Source organism: Misgurnus anguillicaudatus, chromosome 17 (assembly GCF_027580225.2).
Source record: "Misgurnus anguillicaudatus chromosome 17, ASM2758022v2, whole genome shotgun sequence".
Taxonomy (NCBI): domain Eukaryota; kingdom Metazoa; phylum Chordata; class Actinopteri; order Cypriniformes; family Cobitidae; genus Misgurnus; species Misgurnus anguillicaudatus.
Window position 1 is genome coordinate 34547716 of NC_073353.2, and position 18673 is coordinate 34566388.

At 36.7% G+C, this 18673-nt stretch overlaps 1 protein-coding gene across 4 annotated transcripts in view; it reads right to left on the minus strand.

Annotated features, from left to right (window-relative positions):
• Window positions 1-1772: 1772 nt before the first annotated feature.
• The window catches only part of sestd1 (SEC14 and spectrin domains 1), a 48146-nt gene continuing 31245 nt past the window's right edge, over window positions 1773-18673 (minus strand). For all 4 annotated transcript variants that reach the window (XM_055215492.2, XM_055215490.2, XM_055215493.2 and 1 more), the window contains exons 11-19: window positions 16381-16503; window positions 9486-9680; window positions 7355-7469; window positions 6970-7129; window positions 6752-6833; window positions 6542-6664; window positions 5313-5504; window positions 4987-5108; window positions 1773-2821 (exon numbers count right to left, since the gene is read on the minus strand). In XM_055215492.2, coding sequence (XP_055071467.2) covers window positions 2665-2821; window positions 4987-5108; window positions 5313-5504; window positions 6542-6664; window positions 6752-6833; window positions 6970-7129; window positions 7355-7469; window positions 9486-9680; window positions 16381-16503 — 1269 coding nt within the window. In that variant the 3' untranslated portion in view covers window positions 1773-2664. The remainder of the gene's footprint in view (window positions 2822-4986; window positions 5109-5312; window positions 5505-6541; window positions 6665-6751; window positions 6834-6969; window positions 7130-7354; window positions 7470-9485; window positions 9681-16380; window positions 16504-18673) is intronic.

An 18673-nucleotide genomic window follows, 5' to 3' on the forward strand; every position in this document is an offset into this window, starting at 1 on the left:
AGCTTTTTTGAAGAGACTGAAATCCTGAAGTCATTCGATTAGAATGAGAAATTAGGATTTAATTTCATTTAAGTTAGATCCTGAAGCTTCCTGCTATTGCTCAAGTGGAAGGGGACTTAAGCCTTAAATACTTGACACTTCACTACTTTTATACCTACATACACATTTTCTGTATTTTCTGGCTGTATTCTAATAAAAAGACTGAGAAATAATTATATATGATCACTATACAGTTGCAAAAACAACAAATCGAATGGTAGCATGGTGACCTAAGACTTTTGCACAGTACTGTATATATTTTGAAAAGGGGCCCCTCGCAAAAGGTTTATCATATTTGGGGGTCCTAGCCATCATAAAGTTTGAGAACTCATCGACTAGAGTATAACTCCAATGGATGAAACTTTCACCAAGTCATCAAATCAAAGAAATGACTCTTATCTTACATAATGAAAATGGGCTGTTTTTAGAATCACCATATAATGCAAAAAAATCATTCTTATTACTTTAATACAAACTAAGAATAACTCAAATAAAAATATAAACATAAAACACCCTTAAAGTTAAACATACTGAATGCATTACATTAATGAGAATGACTTAATATTTTTAAATATCACAATTAAGCACCTCCACCCATCATTAATGTAATTATAGTTAAAAAGCTTCATTTCCTTATGCAAAGTAGGGGTGAGTGGGGAACAAACTAACATGGGGTTAATTGTAACACCGCTACTTTACATATTTATACAGAGCTGAGCAATCTGTGCTTTTGGTATTTTTCTCTTACTGTCAGATGATCTCTCTTGATATTTTGAAAAGTTTTATTGTATTTTTACTGAACAGAGTTTTTTTGGAGACATAAAAGTAAATTTCTTCTTTTGATGTGTTTTTTAGATTTCTGAGTTGAGTGTGTAAGTCACCAAACCCAATCTTATATTATTTTAATCACTGTCGTTACAGGGACGCATGAAGTATGGCAAGGGAGACGCAGTGTCTCGTTCCCTTCTCAGGGAACAACAGTTACATACGTAACCCGAGACGTTTTCATGTGTCAAACACAACTATGCAAAAAAGCATTTTGGTAGAAATCAACATTCGCATACAGAAGATATAAGCATTTAAAGCAAACAGTTTAGCACGTGTGCTTAAAAGGCTAGAAATTTTATATTATCCTACACTACACAGGGAATAATATGGATTTTTTCCCAGAGAATTTCTTGCATAAAATAGATTCAAGCACTTTCAATGACCTGTATCAATGTATGTATATTCCCAGGGCCTTGAATTATTTCCCCCAGATTCACAAACTTACAATGATTTCAAGGACCCGTGGGAACCCTGAAATAATCTGCAAGACAGTCTGAGATGAGTTACTGCTTTCTCCAGTAACACACAGATGTATCATAACACCAAGTACATCAAATAGTTTACCTTGTCTAACACATTACCAAGCTGTCTAGTGCAAAGTACTTCAAATAAAAGCATTTGCCAAATGCACAAATGTGACCTAATCTGTAAAACCCTGGCTAAAGTCACTTTTACTAATTTGCCGTTTCTACATTAAATTATCTTACGTAATGTAAAGAACATTCTGTGAAAATACAACCTTTAATATTGACTGAGTAAGGCCAAGTCAAATCAATGTGAAGTCAATGATTGAAATCAACCTTGATGCTGGAACATCTTCTAAAATGCAGTATTTGGTTGTGCTACATAACATAATAACAAAAATGTGGCATCTTTAAAAAAAATCAGACAGTTGCACTGACAAGTCATGAAACAATATTTCCTGTGTTTATTGAATGGGTGCTTGAATCGTCCTGTACGGCACTGAATCATACGAGGCAGGTTTATGCAAAGCATACAAAGAGTCCTGTAAACAGGAATGACTGCTAAATGAATGGTGTAGTAAAAGAAACAACCTCCCATCTCCTGTCATCTCCCAAGCGATGTTTGTTCATTTATTTTATACAACTTTTTTCATAAAATACACTCTAGCCTTTAAAATGGCAAAAGCATTATACAATTTAAATGGCAAAGTAAAAAAAGGAAAATAAAATAAATATGGAATTGACATTTTTAAACATGCATCTATATGCAAGCAGCGTACGCATAATGACAATTTATGAGATGAAACTATTTCACTGTCAAAACAACATTGGATTATAAAGCTCTGCTTGTGTTTTGTACCTTTTAGCTTGAACTACAATAGCCTTCATGGCATCTTGTCATACCATCTTTCAGACTTTTAATATTGGCAAAAGGTTTGGTCAACAGAAAGCACTATTAAATACATTGCTTTCTGTCAATCAGGAAAGGCATAAAAATTTTGAGCACCTGGTACCAATAGGGGTATAGGAGCCAGTTTATGTACATTCTATAGGTTCAGTAGCACCATTACAAGCTCCAGGTGTCTCACCGGAGGACGAGCAAGGCGACAGGTAAAGTAAAGCTTCATAGGGAGGCGAGAGTTCAAAGTAGAGTTCAGCCGTCCACGCGAGCAATGCAACGGGAGCTTGCGGGTGTCTATCTTTAACTGCGCTTTGTAAGTTAAGATGGTGCGACGAGTTGGAATACAACAGAGATGGCGGCTGATCGGGGTCACTTTTAAACCGGCACGCGCCGTGCTGTTTACTGCAAGAAGCCGTGAAGGGTACCACGTTCTCAAGTTTCCCTAGGCCCCGCCTCCAGAGCCTCATCATCCAGCCGTTGGTCTGCCTCTTCCTGTAGGAATCTCTTTTCTTCCACCAGTTTCATCCGGTCACGAATGCTTTCGGCAGAAGAGGCCATGTCGCCCGGGCTGCCGAAGAATTGCTCGCTCCTGCAACAAAATGACAGGAGGTGAAGGGTAAATAGTGAGAAAAGTTTTTCCATCCCAGTCAATGCTAAATAATCTGGATAGTATTACAGTAATCTGATACAGGAACATAAAATAAAACCTTTTTGTAGTCCACACTTAATTTCAATGTATAAAAGTGTCAAAAGTGATGGTTTGTGTTTTTCAAACCACATTGTAAAAAATTTTTTAAATAGGGGAGAGCGGGGGCGAAAGTACAATTTTTCAGAAAAACTTAATTTTAAAAGATAATGTTATAGACAGAGATATATTCTTGCTGTGGTCAATAACTCACAATTGTGGTCTGTCAATACCAGGTGAAATTTTGTTAAAATGTAAAACGACTAGAGTGTAATTTCACTTTAAACATAAGTAGTGAATTGTCGACCGCACCTGCAGGGACGAAAGTAACACAACAAAACAAGATAGATTTTTGTGTTACACTTGTTTTTTTGTGTTACACTTGTTTTTATTAAATATACATGACTATGACCTCGTTAATATGTAACTGCAAACATATTTTGTAATTTATCTTTGTAAAAATAATTAAATTACATTTTCATTTTAAATTTCAGTTTTATCAAATGTTTCAAAAGCAACCAACATTACAAACTTTAATTGTTGAGAATAAAACATTTTTTAACAGTTTGAACACTATGTAAATGAAATTAAATCAAATTAAAATAATATAAATTTATAACATATACAACAGTATTAGCAGCGAGACAAAAGTAACAAGTGTTACTTTCGACCCGACAGGATCTCCTCACATTTAAACCCGATTTACTTTTATTCTGAAAAACTAAGAGAGGTCAAACTTCAGGACGCGTTAGATCACTAAATAACCTGTAGATTGATCAGTATTGTAACACATGAAACCAGAAACACAACGCGTTATAAGAACAAAATGACCGCTTTAGGAATTGACGTTTCATGGTTGAAAACACCTTTCTGAATCTACACGACCAAACCGGTAAGTAAATAACGCGATATTTGTCAGCTCTGTCAAGGGTTACGTGCCAACGATCCTGTCGTAGTTTAGGATGCAAATGTTATCAGGGCTCAGAGAAAATCGCTTTGTTACTTTCGTCCCGCGTTACTTTTGCCGCGCTCTCCCATACAACAAACTGCTGTGCAGTTCAACTTACTATTTTTAATTTTAACTAGTAATAAATTGATATAAAACATGTACAAAAAGTTGCATTTGATAGGTTAAAATGTAGTCAAAATTTAAAATAGTTGAAATAATTTTAAGCCAAATTGCTTATACTTAAAAATTTAAGGCTGAGCATTTGATTTTAAGACTCATTTGTTATTGTTTGAAAAATGCACGGGCCATTTTTTATTTTATTTTGTTTACAAAACTACATTATTTTTAAAAATATTTTTCACTTACGCATTCGTTTACAGAGAGATAAATACAAACAATCAAGGCGGCGAAAGCATTAAAGGCGGAGTCCATGATGTTTGAAAGCCAATGTTGATATTTGAAATCACCTAAACAAACACGCCCCTACCCCAATAGAATCTGGACCTTCTGTTGATAGACCCGCCCCACACATACGCAAACCGGCATTTGATTTGATTTGATTGGCTATAAGTGTGTTTTGGTAGTCGGCCCGTCTCCTTTTCCAACGCGTTTTTCAAACATCGTGGACTCCGCCTTTAAGCAGTTTTGTTAAGACAATAAGGTAAGGGACCCTGGACTATAAAATTTTGTAAACTATGTTACAGGGGTGTTTTTGTTATACTCATGCCACATGCTTGTAGACTGAATTAACACATAAACATGATATCACCATTATTACAGATAGGCGCGTTATGTAAAACCTGCACATTGAAATTTTCAGGACCTCTAACATCATTGTCGGGTAAAGCTAAAAGTATGGTCCAGTTTTACGCATAAACAAGGGTTCGCATACAGTGCGTGTGATGTAAAATGCATCAGAATAGTACACACACCGCCAGATTTTTGTAACTGTGCGTAATTTGTATGAATGACAAACGAACAGCCAAGACGCATAAAAACGTTCTTGTTTATAGCTGAAATCGTTGCCGTGTAACTGGCCCCTAATTTCAAGATGAATGCATTAGGAAATGTTTAGTAAAGACTATATAGGCCCAGAACCTTTTGAATTTTCAGCTCTTACCCATCAGGGAAAATAACAGGCACAGTAAGTCTATCCAGCAGAGCTTTTCCCATTGTATCCAACTCTTCATATGCCTCCACATCCACCATCATCTCAGCTAATTCAGGGCTCTCTCTCAGAACCTGAGGACAAACACCAGAATGACATTTAAGAGTTTTTGTTGTTACTTTATGCACTTGATTATAAACTTATTTTTGCACTAAAAAAAATAGCATTAACATTCTGCCTAGCATCTTCTTTGATTTATAGGTTTATAACGATATGCGGATAAAGTTGTGTCTCCGCTATTGCTTAAATGAGATTTTCCTTTGTGAAATTGCTCTGACCTTTTCAGCTGCGGTATGGAAGGCACCGGCCATCTCCAACCTGTGTTGTCTCTCATCAGATGTGACCGTGAACTGTTTCCACACGCGGTTGAGTCGGGGCAGCGTGTCTCCTGATGAACGTGTGGTACAGCGCAGGGACTGACACAGCACCACTGTCGCCTGTAACAGCTGCCTACCGTAATCATAGGTGCTCTGAAAGCAGAAGATAGAACTGCTACAGTCTAAATAAATAAAAAAACACCATGGAGTTAAGGAACTCCATGGATGTATATCGAATCCCTGCATTCAAAACCTAAGGTTGTATTGTGTAACTTTTAGTAGGATCTCTTCACAGAAATTAAAAATAATATACAAAACTATATTATAAGTGGTATATAAAAGACCTTACAAAATGATCTGTATTGTTTTTATTACCTTAGAATGAGCCGTTTTATCTACATACACCGCGGGTTCCCATTAAATGGAAGTTGCTATTTCATACCGCCATGATTCTACAGTAGCTCTAAACAGACTGCTGACACCAACGAGGACATATTTATAAATGAAGAGTTTCGTTGCAAAACGAGATAACCACCGTTTTTTTAATAGTTTAGAAATTTCGTTTTTTGGTTGTGCATTCCAATTAAGTTCAATTCAACTGCAGTTAGTTTTGATTTAAACCTTCATAACTTAAAAAATACAGCTAAGTAGCACCATAAAACAAAATAATAACATGATAACATAATAATAAACATGTTTTGACAAAAATGTAAAAAAAAAATGGATTTATCTCGTTTTGCAACGAAACTCTTCAAATAAAGACATTGATTTTGATTAATTAAAACACTTAAAACCCTACTTACTGTCCCTTTAAAAGATGACACTATAGATTATTTTTTTATTGCTTTCTTTGCTCATATTTACCAACTTTCGATCCCCACTGTATATGTTCAATAATACTAATAATATTTAGATTCAATTAATAGTCCCGCCCTAAATGCCTGCAATTGGTTGAGCCATTTTCGCTATGTTGGGTAGCTCAAATAAACAAGTTAACAAGTTAAAAGCTGCATGAAGCCAAAGTTTCCATACATGGAGAAAATAAACTAACAAATAATTTCCTTACAAATTTCTCTGCACATTAACACGGGAAATGAAAAGTACTCACACTCAGAATTAAACCATTAACTACAGATTTCTATCAGCATGCCACAAAGTGAACGTTTTTGCCTCTGTAGCGATTCAAATACCTGAGCAACATCCACAAACTTCTTGTGTTTCTCCAGCAACACTTTAGTTTCCTGTGAATCATCACCCAGTCGGATGTGAGTCTTCAAAAGAGCATCGAGTAGCTCTCCTAACCACTCCACTGCCTGAGGAGACATGAAAGAACAGCTATAGTCCCTTATAAAACACAGGCCTACTTCAAAGAGAGTACCAATCTTCATTTTCAGCTCTGCCTGTGAAGCGTCCTCCTCACACTTGAACAGCTGAACCATCTGCAGCATCTTTAGTCTCCTGACATCAACCATATCCTCACACCTATCAAACACAATCAGACACATCAAACTCTCGCCTGTCACTCTACACCAAAGGCAGCATAAGCAAAAAGCTGAAATATTTAAAAAATGGTTTTCTTTATTGAGTTTAAATTGCTCAAATGAAAAGAGAGGCCAACCTCTGTTTGCGTAGCTGCATGTCCTCCATCACGCTGTGAATGTGCTCGATATTATCTTTGTTTTCAATATTTACATCCTTCCCGTATGAAAAGGGTGTCTGGGTAGACATTTGGTCAAGCAGGACTTGGCCTTTTTCTCTCAGGTTTTGCAAGGCACCATCTGGAAAAACAGTGAGAGAAACACATAAAAAAGAGGAAGCACCAAAACTTCTTTTATACATCTGTGTACTATTTCACCTAACTAGTGTTTTTATGCATAGTCTTGGCTTCAGACGTCACACCTACAAATCACCCACGATTCATTCCCTGACTGTTTTATTATTACTTCACATTAAATCTAAATGATATGTTCTGGTATATGAGCAGGAAAGTGGGTCTTCCTAACCTACGCTCTTCAGTTTCTCCTCCAGATGTTTTAGAGTTTGCTGGATTGCAGCTCCATCTGCAGGGGCGACATCTGCGCAGAGCATTCCCAACAGCCCATCTAACTGCTGAGACAACTGACACAAAACAAATAAAGTCACGTTAGCAATCCATTTATTCATACCCTGAAAATGTTAAAAGATCAGAAGTTTGATCAGAACTGGCTGTTTGAGAAAACATCAAGCCTACAGTCCATTTTAGGTCTTTAGAGTAAAACTGGATCTTACAGATGTTACTTCTGGATACTACTTTATAACCAAAAAGAAAAAAAACAGCAGAAATGTGATCTCATGTTTGCTTAAGCCGAGAATAGTCCTACTACAATGTATTTATGGATAGATGAAAACATCAATTAGTCAAAATGTGTACATAATATGTGACCCTGAACCACAAAACCCAGTCATAAGTCTCAACAATACATTGTATGGGTCAAAATTATTCATGCTTTTATGCCAAAGATCATAAGGATATTAATTAGAGATCATGTTCCATGAAGATATTGTGTACATTTCCTACCATAAATATATATAAAAAAAATATTTAACGTTGGTAATATCTGTTGTTAAGGACTTAATTTAGACAAATTTAAAGGGGTCATAATATGAGATTTTTTTAAAGATGTAAAATAAATATTTGGTGTCTCCAGAGTGCTTAAGTGAAGTTTTAGCTCAAAATACCCCACAGATAATTTATTACAGCATGTCAAAATTGCCACTACGTGTGAGCAAAAGTGTGCCATTTTGGGGTGTCCTTTAAATTGCAAATGAGCTGATGAAATGCAAACACTGATCACAATGATGGTGATTTTTGTAATTGAATCTCAATTGTGCTGTCAACTAAATGACAGCGCCGTGGTTGGATAGTTCAGTTTAAGGGGGCGGTATTATTGTAATTTGCCCTCCTACCTACCTCACCAAACAGGCAAATTCTAAACGACCTATTTTTTCACATGCTTGCAGAAAATGGCTTCAAACAAAGTTACTGGGTTGTTCTTTTTCACATTTTCTAGGTTGATAAAAGCACTGGGGACCCAATTATAGCACTTAAACACTGAAAAAGTCTGTTTTTCATGCTATGACCCATTTAAAGGCGACAACTTTCTCAATTATTTTATTTTTTTGCACCCTCAGATTCCAGATTTAAAATTGTTGCATCTCATCCAAATATTGTCATATCCTAACAAACAAATATCAATGGAAAGCTTATTTATACAGTTTTTAAGATGATGCATAAATCTAAAAAAAAAAAGTTTTGTGGTCCAGGGTAACATGCAAGCATTTTTGATTGTTGCGCTGACACCTAGTGGTGTAGATGCACCATGACACAAAAGCCACTATTACTATACTATTATGGAAACCACTGCATTTAGGCCAAATTTCAAATCTATTTTATACTCTTATGACTATCCATCACCCGTTTCTCTTGAAACAGAGTGAAAAGGGGAAGGGTTAAAAATTTCCCCTAAGAAATGGGACACCACTACTACGCTGTCATATGACATCATATGTCCTACGAGCAGACCGGGGGAACCAAGATGCAATCAGACAGGGAACACAGATGCGATCATGCTCTGGAGGTTACATTTGTTTACGTTGCTGTACTATTGTGTAATTAGTAAAGCAAGATATGTTAGCAAATGTTAGGGATTTTTTGCAAACATTTCTCTTAAAACATGACCATAAATATGAACACAAGATTGAATGTATCATAAAACAAATGATTATTTATCATTAAAAAGTTTATTAATGTGAAAAAAGACGCACAATCAGCCATGTTGGATTTTTTTTACCCCTTCGTTTGAGGTGGGGTCCTGAAAAATCTTTGTTTGAAGGGCCTTCCCCTCCAACTAAAAGAGAATTGGGACATCCCTAGCCCTTAACGTGAACGTGCTAAACGGAGGGGTAGGGGAAAGTGTAGGAATTGGGCCTAATGTATCCAATAAAAGTATTTGGCTGGTTATGGAGTCAATATGTCTGCCCTTTTGATGTGTCCCGCAGCATGAAATAAACAGCGTTTATATGTGTAAAGATATGACTTTAATGTGTACAACTTTACTCCTAGTTTTAATCACATCAGATCATATAGATGCTTACATCCTGTGCCGTCAGATGAAACTCATGTGCAGACTGCAGGACGTTCTGTCTGAACTCTAACTGGCTGGCCTGTCGGTAACAGACATCACTGAGCTGCTGTTGAAGAGCCTTGAGCTCCATCAGGTCCTCTTCATCTCCTGCGCTCAGGAGCGCTGCGATCTGCTGGTTGAGCTCCACGTAGACAGCAAACCACTCCTGTAGCAACAAGCACGATATGTTTTTTTAATGCACACATAACTAAACCAGTAGGTTCAAAACATGGCACATCAATCCAGCCAGTTACTACTACACTGCTACAGTTTTAGACTTAGTTTTGAGCTAGGTCAATGCAGTATTTGGTCAATGCAGTATTCGGCGCCAGCCGAGCGCTGATGAGGGGGCGTCTTAATTTTATCATTTATTATCAATTATCTTAAAATTATATCATTAGAATCCCATTCAACATTAATGGTGATCTGAGGGGGCGGGATAGTGCCGGTGAGGGGGCACTATCCCCTCGTGGCGCTGGCCCTGGGTCAATGGTTGAGTGGTCGGAAAAATGTACAAAACTTTTTCAAAAGCATCAACAGAATAAAACAATCTGACATCTACCCAGAACATCCTTGTATTGTGTCATTGTGTCGGCCATAATTGCACAGAAAAACACCAGTCAAGTAAAACATCTCTATTTACGGAGTTTTTAAATAATTTTAGTAACTAAAATGAGAAAAAAATACACCTCTGACAAAAATACACCTCTGACAAATCATCTTCCAAGAAAGCCCACGACTGTGGCAACCTTTCACACAATGACTAACACAAAACCACTCTATCATAACAACCTACAGTCTGAAGCACCTCTATAATTGGCTCTATTCCTGACTCCTCATTGAATGTGACAAAGACATCACTGTGTAACAAAGCAGGAAACCACTGAATCACATTTCCAAGCCACACAACCACTGCAAAGCCTTTGTGTAACTAAACATCACAATACATCAAATCGACAACTCTATAGCAATGCTCGTAACTGAGAGAGGCAGTTTATAGGAGACTTACAACCGTTCACAAAGCCCTTCACCTTATACGGCTACCGGCACATCCGGGAACTTGACTGAAAATTTCGTCACCGCCCCTTTTTGGGGGATAAAAAAGCAGACCTTCCATTGGCTTCGATTCAAAATAGCGGAACAAAGCAACGTTTTTACAAAGCCGGCAGGCGTAAATAACTTATGAAATCATTCAGATTAAACATGTCGAGTATTTATCTGTCCACCCTGCCTGCCATAGAGCCCGAAAGATACATTAACACATTTAATTTGGTCAATATAAAAACATGTCCCTTTCATTCTCACAGCGTCAAATTTGTGTAACAACGCCATCCAGTGATTGCTGGAAATATCGCTAAGCCAGTTAGTTGTATGGCTGGACGGAAAAGTGCACTCATTACTCTAAATATAAAGACATAATAAATAAATACGAAGTAACTTTCAAATACGAAGTAAAATCATTCACTTGCTTCCCTGTTGACTCGATGAAGTACGAGTAAATGTCCGGGTAAGACACCTCTGGCCAATAGGGAGCGTTGTTACACAAATTTGATGCTGGGAGAATGAAAGAGACATGTTTCCACATTGACCAAATTAAATATGTTAATGTATCTTTCGCGCTCTATGGCAGGCAGGGTGGACAGATAATTACTCAACATGTTTAATCTGAGTGATTTCATAAGTTATTTACGCCTGCCGGCTGTGTACGAAGGTTGCTTTGTTCCGCTATTTTGAATGGAAGCCAATGGAAGGTCTAGTCTGATTTCCCCCAAAAGTGGGCGTGAACCTGTTCAAAGACATTCTATGACGTTGCGCTGGTTGTGCGTATGGGTTGTTTTGCACAAAAAACTTCTGTATTCCTCAATTCGAGGCACATCTCTCACGGTACCTTGACACGGACGCTTGTCGGAAGGCTTGTCTGAAGCGTGGCCAGCAGCCAATCACAGTGGCCGCGACACATGCTCCGGTCTTCCATAAATGTAATTGGCTGGCTCCGCCTAGGTTATTTGCATAAGGCGATCTGATTGGCTGATGCACACGTTGCTGCTTGTAAAGTTGATAAAAGTTTAACTTCTGCCACGAGCAACGGTGTCATGAGCAATTCGGTCCCCCCTGGCAATTTGGTCTCCCCTAGGACCCCCGCGTGATTCCATTGGCTGAAAAACTCCTCATGGGTAGTTTTCTTAGCGCCTTACAAAATCACGTTACGATTTATGTAGTTAGAACGTTGTTAAAATTACAATTTATGTCTTTTAAATTATATGTTTCATATAGTAGTATATAAATAAGGCCATAGGTGGGAGATCTACACATTGCTTGTGTCATTTTATTATTTAGATTATTATACTGTAACCTTTCCACTTTTGTACTGTGTAAAGGTAATAAATTACTTATACAAAACACGATTACTACATAGTTGAATCACACATTAAAATTATAATTTATAAGCCATGATTACTACACTTTTAGTATTAAAAAAAATTTCATTTTGTAAGGTATGTTAATAATTTACAAAAAAAGTATTGTTTTTTGTAAAGCAGATGATGACACAAAAGTACTGACGTGTCTGCAACATGAATAGTTGTTTATTATATTATTTTTTTGTTAACTTTTATTTAAAAAAATTTGTATGCTTCTATTTTGTACAACATAATTAGCTTGCTAGACGAAATATCGCAATGACAAATTTTTGAACAGGCATTAGTGCTAGGTACCAATCGGGGTCCTGGGGGAGACCGAATTGCCAGGGGGGACCGAATTGCTCATGACAGCGGCAGTGACGCGGTGCCGACAGATCCACAATTCATTTCGGCAACCCATGACGTCACCCATTAAAAGTGAATGAGAAGCATTAATGCTTACGCCCCGTGTGAACGTACCATCCCGTCTTTTGCATTTGCTTTATTAAATATAGAGATGTTTTACTCAACATGCCTTCAAAGAAGCTACCAAATATAAGCACAACCAATGTCAACTGCACATACAGATTGATATTTTAAATAGAGATGCACAAATTAAAATCAAATAATCAGTATCGGACAATAAAAGCAATTTTGCACACGCCGATAGTCATGGCTGATATATCCTGTCAATCAAAAGACAACAGGAAAATGCAATGTAAATGTAAAGAAATATATTAATTGTCATTATATGACTGAATACCATTTAGAAAATGTAACCTTCAGAATTTAGTTAAATGCAAGTTAATATTACCACCAATTTATCAGTATCAGTACCTTTATTCCAGTTTGTTCATGTGACATGCGACAAAAGCACATTGACTGGTGCCACAAAACCTTACAGGTAGAAGTCAACACGCACTAGTCTAAATGGAAATTAGGTTTTAGTGGGCTGATATAAAAATTTGACTTTATAGCAATATTCAGAAGTCTGGCTATGCAAGACTAAGCCGTTTATCATCTTATGGAGCCACAAACCATGAAGAAATACAGCGGGAGTAAGCACTTCAGAACCCTCCTGAGACACAGCAAATAAATCTGAAGGTGAACTCTGTTACTGTTTAATCATAGGAATATTATTAAGTCTATTAGCATGACAAAGTTTTAATTCAATTACCCAGGAAGACATTTATAATACATTCTTCCCTTTTCTTCTGATTAGTGACATTCATTTCCCAAAAGAACATCAAGACTCCTGTAAAATATAGCAATACTGCACCCTATCAGCAAGACAAAGACTGCAATGTGGCATCGATGTGCGTTACGTCAGAGGTGTCTGTGATTTACGGTAACACTTTACAATAAAGTTGTATTTGTTAACATTAGTAAATCTAACATGAATGAACAATGAACAATATGGTTTATTAACATTAGTGTTGTAGTCAAGACCACCTAAACCAAGACCAAGTCATGACCAAGACCAAGACTGGCCGAGACCAAGACAAGACCAAGATTTTAAAGGGTCGAGACCGAGTCAAGACCAAGACAGGCCGAGACCAAGTCAAGACCAAGACCATTGCAAGTCACTGCATTAACCATTTAATCTGAACTGTCTTTCCATGGCTTGCCATCCACTTAACACAATGGAGGTGTTTTTAGTTATAAAATTAGAAAAACTGTCATTGGGAGAAACTTAAACAATGCTTAATCAATGCCAACATCATATGCCAAACCTGAATAAACTGCATAAAATGGATAAAAAATAAATTTGTGATGTGCACTGCAAAAAATGATTTTCAAGAAAAAAAATTCATAGTATTTTTGTCTTGTTTTCAGTAAAAATATCTAAAAATTCTTAAATAAAGATGCTTTTTCTTGATGAGCAAAACTACCCAAGAAAAAAGTCTAGTTTTTAGACCAAAAATATCACATTTAAGTGATTTTGTACATAACAAGCTAAAAAAATCTGCCAATGGGATAAGAAAAAAAATCTTGAAACTTTTTCTTAAACACTAAATTCAAGAAAAATTCAAGAAAACTTTGCTTACCCCATTGGCAGTTTTTTTTTGCTTGTTTTATGCACAAAATCCCTTTAAATTTGACATTTTTGCTCTAAAAACTAGACTTATTTTCTTGGGTCCTTTTTCATCAAGAAAAAGCATCCTAACTTAAGAATTTTTAGATACCTCCACTAAAAACAAGACAAAAACACCATGATTTTCTTTCTTGAAAACCATTTCCTGCAGTGTGCCATCAGTTGTGGTCTTGAAATAAAATTCCGGGTCCTCTTTGTCTGAGACCGAGATGCGGTCGATTCCAAGACGAGACCAAGACCTTTAAAAAGTGGTCTTGAGACTGGTCTTGAGACCGAGACCGGTCTCGAGAACTACAACACTAATTAACATTTATTATCTTTGTTAATGTTAGATAATGTCAATACATTTTCTCATGTATTTCAATTTGCTGATTTTAAAAATGTATTAAATGCTAAAATTAACATGAGTAATTGCTTAGAAGGTTTGTTCATTGTTAGTGCATGTTAGCTAATGCATTAACTAAATGTTAACAAATACAACAAGCTTATTGTTAAAGGTTCTGTATGTAGTTTACAGCGGCCTCTAGCGGTGATGTTTCAGATTGCAACCAATAAGTTTAAAAGCGCGTCCTCGAACTCATGAGCGACGGCCAGACTGACATTTAACACACCGGAGAAAGCATCACACAACATGCTGGAAACTCAGGTAAACTCCCACTGCAACGTTTAATTGACTGCATTTAGCCTGTTATGTGGTGTTACTTACATTTACGGTAAGATAACGAAAACGATTAGTGAACTACACTGAACAATTTCAGTATTAACAGTAAAGCCCGGTATATACTGTGCTATTTAAAATAGTCCTTTAGGGTTGTTGCTTGCCACACTGTGCGATCAATATCGTAGTTTAGTCCATGTCACACTGTATAATCTCAGTTTCCATCAATGTCAGACCGTACGAGTTTAAAGACTTTTAAAAAGCGGACGCATGCAAACAAACGCGTCCGCAGTTTTGCGTCATCGATCGACGACGGCTGGGCAAACACGTTAAAGCGAAGGCTAGCAAACCGAAATAACGTCTAAAAAACTAAAGCAGATAATCAAAATATATTTGACATGCTTTGTAGTAAGGTTAGCTTACCTGTCCAAAAGGATGAAAGCAAACTCCGGATCCGTTTTTATACCCAAAACAAAGCGGAGGTTTCTCCATAATTCATATGCCCTGCCAATGTTAATCCGTGTTTTTGTCCTTGGTTGATCCGATTCACGTTTGGCCTAACGAACTTCAGCAGATAACTTTTTTTCACAATATGTGGAGTTTGTGTTGGAGTCTGTGTTGTGCTGGGAGCATGTCGTTTCAGTCTGTTATCAGACAGTGTCGTCGCTGTTGAGCGCAAAGTCAGTAGACGAGGCGAGAGGCGAGTGGCTCGGGAGCGCGCATGCAGGTGACGTCACTGGATTTCGCGCCAAATCCGGCCCGGTACTTTCACATAAAAATAATAATATTTTTTTTCAGAGGTAATAGCAAAACCCGCAAAGTGGATCATTTTAATGTGAGATTACAACACATTCGCACAAAGGCAATTGAAAATGGATTAGTTTAAGTAGAAACGTTACGTACAGAACCTTTAAGTGTCATTGACCTTACTAATCAAAGTTTTTTTTCTAGTGATGCACCGATGTATCGGCCACCGATATTTATTGGCCGATTTTTGATGAATTTGAAACCATCGACATATCGGCAATAGCACGAGACAGGCCGATACCGATTGTTTATTAATTAACTGCATAAAGAAATCCATTATATGTAAAAAATGAGTTAATGTTGTTAATAAAATAAATGCTGAATAGCAAAAACCACCTTTGAAGGTTGTCATGTTGTCTTATTATATTCGTTTTAATTTGTGCCTCTCTTATTATGTTGGTCAGTTGAATGTTAAATAGATCTAATCCATGTTCAGTAAAAATAATTTGATGCAGAAATAAACTAGCTATTGGCCAACTGTATTGTATTGTATACAAGCGTTTAATATCGGTATCGGCATCGGCCAGAAGTTGTCTGTTTAAATCGGTATCGGCCCAAAAAATCCTATCGGTGCATCCCTATTTTTTTCTATCATACAGATCCATAGTTTGCCATCTCAACCTCTATAAACACAAGGAAAGAGAACTGACATACAAGAGAAATAAAAAGAACAAAAAAAAAAAACATTTCTGAAACCTAAACCATATAACATTCTAAGAATATTAAATTTTAATAAAATATATGAAATACTGCATGGCCATTGGGAGACAGCCACAAGAAACTAAAATATGACTGAAAAATCTAACATTTCTTCAAGGGGAAGAATATAAAATATCTATGATACAAGAGAGAAATATTCAAGTCTCTGAGGTGGGATTTGGGTGTAGTTTCTCTGTGTTATACTCACACTGTGTTGACTTTCAATCTCTTCGTGTTTCTGCTGCAGGGCCTGCGAGGCGCGAATGGAGTCTCCAATACCCCACTGTGTACGGAGCTGATCTGTGCCAGGACCCTCCAACCAATTCACAACCTGATCACCAACACAAAGAAACCTTTATAACTCACACAATTCAACACTTTACCTCGAGTCACTGAACTCTAATTAGAAATAAATTAACATGAACAGAGGAAAATCCTATTAAATAATGAAAGAAATATGGAGAAGGGATTTTATATTAGATAGTTAATAAGCTAAATATTCACTTTTCGAAATAGAAGACAGATGTAAGCAGCATGTCTTTAGTGTTGAGCGATTCTTAATGTGTCAGATTATGAATTAACATCAATGGTTTGTTTGGTATTATAAGGAACAGTTCACTCCCCAAAAATACAAATTCTGTCATTATTTAGTCACTCTCATGTTGACCTTTAATTTTCTTTTTCTGTCTTGCTTTTATGCTTGCTTGCTGTACTTTTTTTTTTCATCTGTACTGTCCATTCTCTCTCTCTTTCTCTGTTCCTGTCTCTCTCTCTGTCCATCTCTTCACCAGTGTGAATTTTGACAGCAAATTTTGATATAGTCTTAGTCTTTTGAATAACACACCATTTAGTTTTAGTCTTATTTTAGTCATCTGGTTTATCTGATAAATTAAATTTAAGTGTGACCAGATTAAACGTTGGCTCTGACATTTTTGTTGTCAATGTCTTTGGACCAGGTGTACTGCAAAACGTTAGCGTGTTGCTAACGAGCGAAGTCAACTGAGATCAGCCAAAGCTGTAACTAAGACTGTACAACTAAATATAATGTAAACAACCTGTTGTGAAAAGGAACTTTGCCGCGGCTTTTTAAAATGGCTCTGCTGCTTCTGCATAGATCAACCTACCCTCCCTTATGAAAATTAACCATGGTTTTATTGTGGTAATATTGTAGTAACCATAGTTTTTTGGTGTATTGATTACTATCAGCAAAACCATGGTTTTACTACAATAACCATGGTTTAACTATGGTTTTTAAAAACCATACTACAGTAACCATGTTTTTTTGGTTTTAACTGTAGTAAAACCATGGTTAATTTCCGTAAGGGCTCAAAGATTCGCTCTGATGGGATTTCTTCCCAACGTGTCCCACAAAATGAGTAGCTCTGATTGGATCTCTTCTCCATTCGTCCCTCCCTAACATTTTCATCTTTTTTTTATTTGTTGACTAAAGTGTCAGTTATATTTCGTTATAGTCTTCGTCATCATATCTGACTTTTATTTAGTTTTTATTTAGTTTTCGTCCGTGAAAAAGGTTCGTTGATGAATATTTTTCATCATCGTCTTCGTCAACGAAATTAACACTGCTCTTCGCCAGGGTTCGTACAAGTTTCGGACAATTTTTTTCGAACATGAAAGATTCATATGTAACAATCTTGCTTTATTCATTTTATGGGCAAATTCAGTGCAGGAAGTACAGTGGAAGTCCTTTTATAGGCACTTTAACCAGAATAGCGCGCACACACACCAACCAAGAGCTGAGACGAAATCAATGTCACAACACCAGAGAAGTGTTATTGTTGCTGTTGTTTGTGAGGTAAATGTAAGCTTGTTCAGCCTCCCAATAAAGTCAGCATTATGGAAATGATGGATATAGTTTGTTTATCCAGGGTCGCAGCAGAGTTGTAAGTGTGTGTTTGTTTAACGCTGGATTTTTTGAATCTTGAGTAACAGGCGGTAAGTAAAACTGCATCAAATGTCTGTGATTTGTTGGCAATCGGCGCTTAAGTGTCCATAATGTAAACGACACGAACATGTAGTGAATCATAAGTTATCCAGAGATTGTGGGATAATGTTTTGTGCGTTCCTTGCTCGTGAATTGCTCCAAAATCTCCACAGTTTATCACTGAAAGTAAAGATTATACCCACTGGTTCCTGTTGTCCATCACAATGAACACAATAACAGTAAGTTGCTGATATTTTCTATTCCCCAAAAAGAATTCCAAAAGCTTATTGAATTTAAAAAGAAGTCCACATCCCTTTTCATAATCATAAGTGTTAAAATATCACTCAATACCACATTTCCTTTAGGGAAGTTGCACCACTAGACGGCCATGTTTGAAACACCTTTAGGCAGTTATTTCAGTCATGCAAGATTAAAATCCTATCTACTTGAATAGGGAACAACAGATATCTCTCAAATCACGTGCTAAAAATCACAATTAAACAACACATTTCTGACCAACAATTAAACCTGGTATCAACTGTACCATAACTTTTGATTC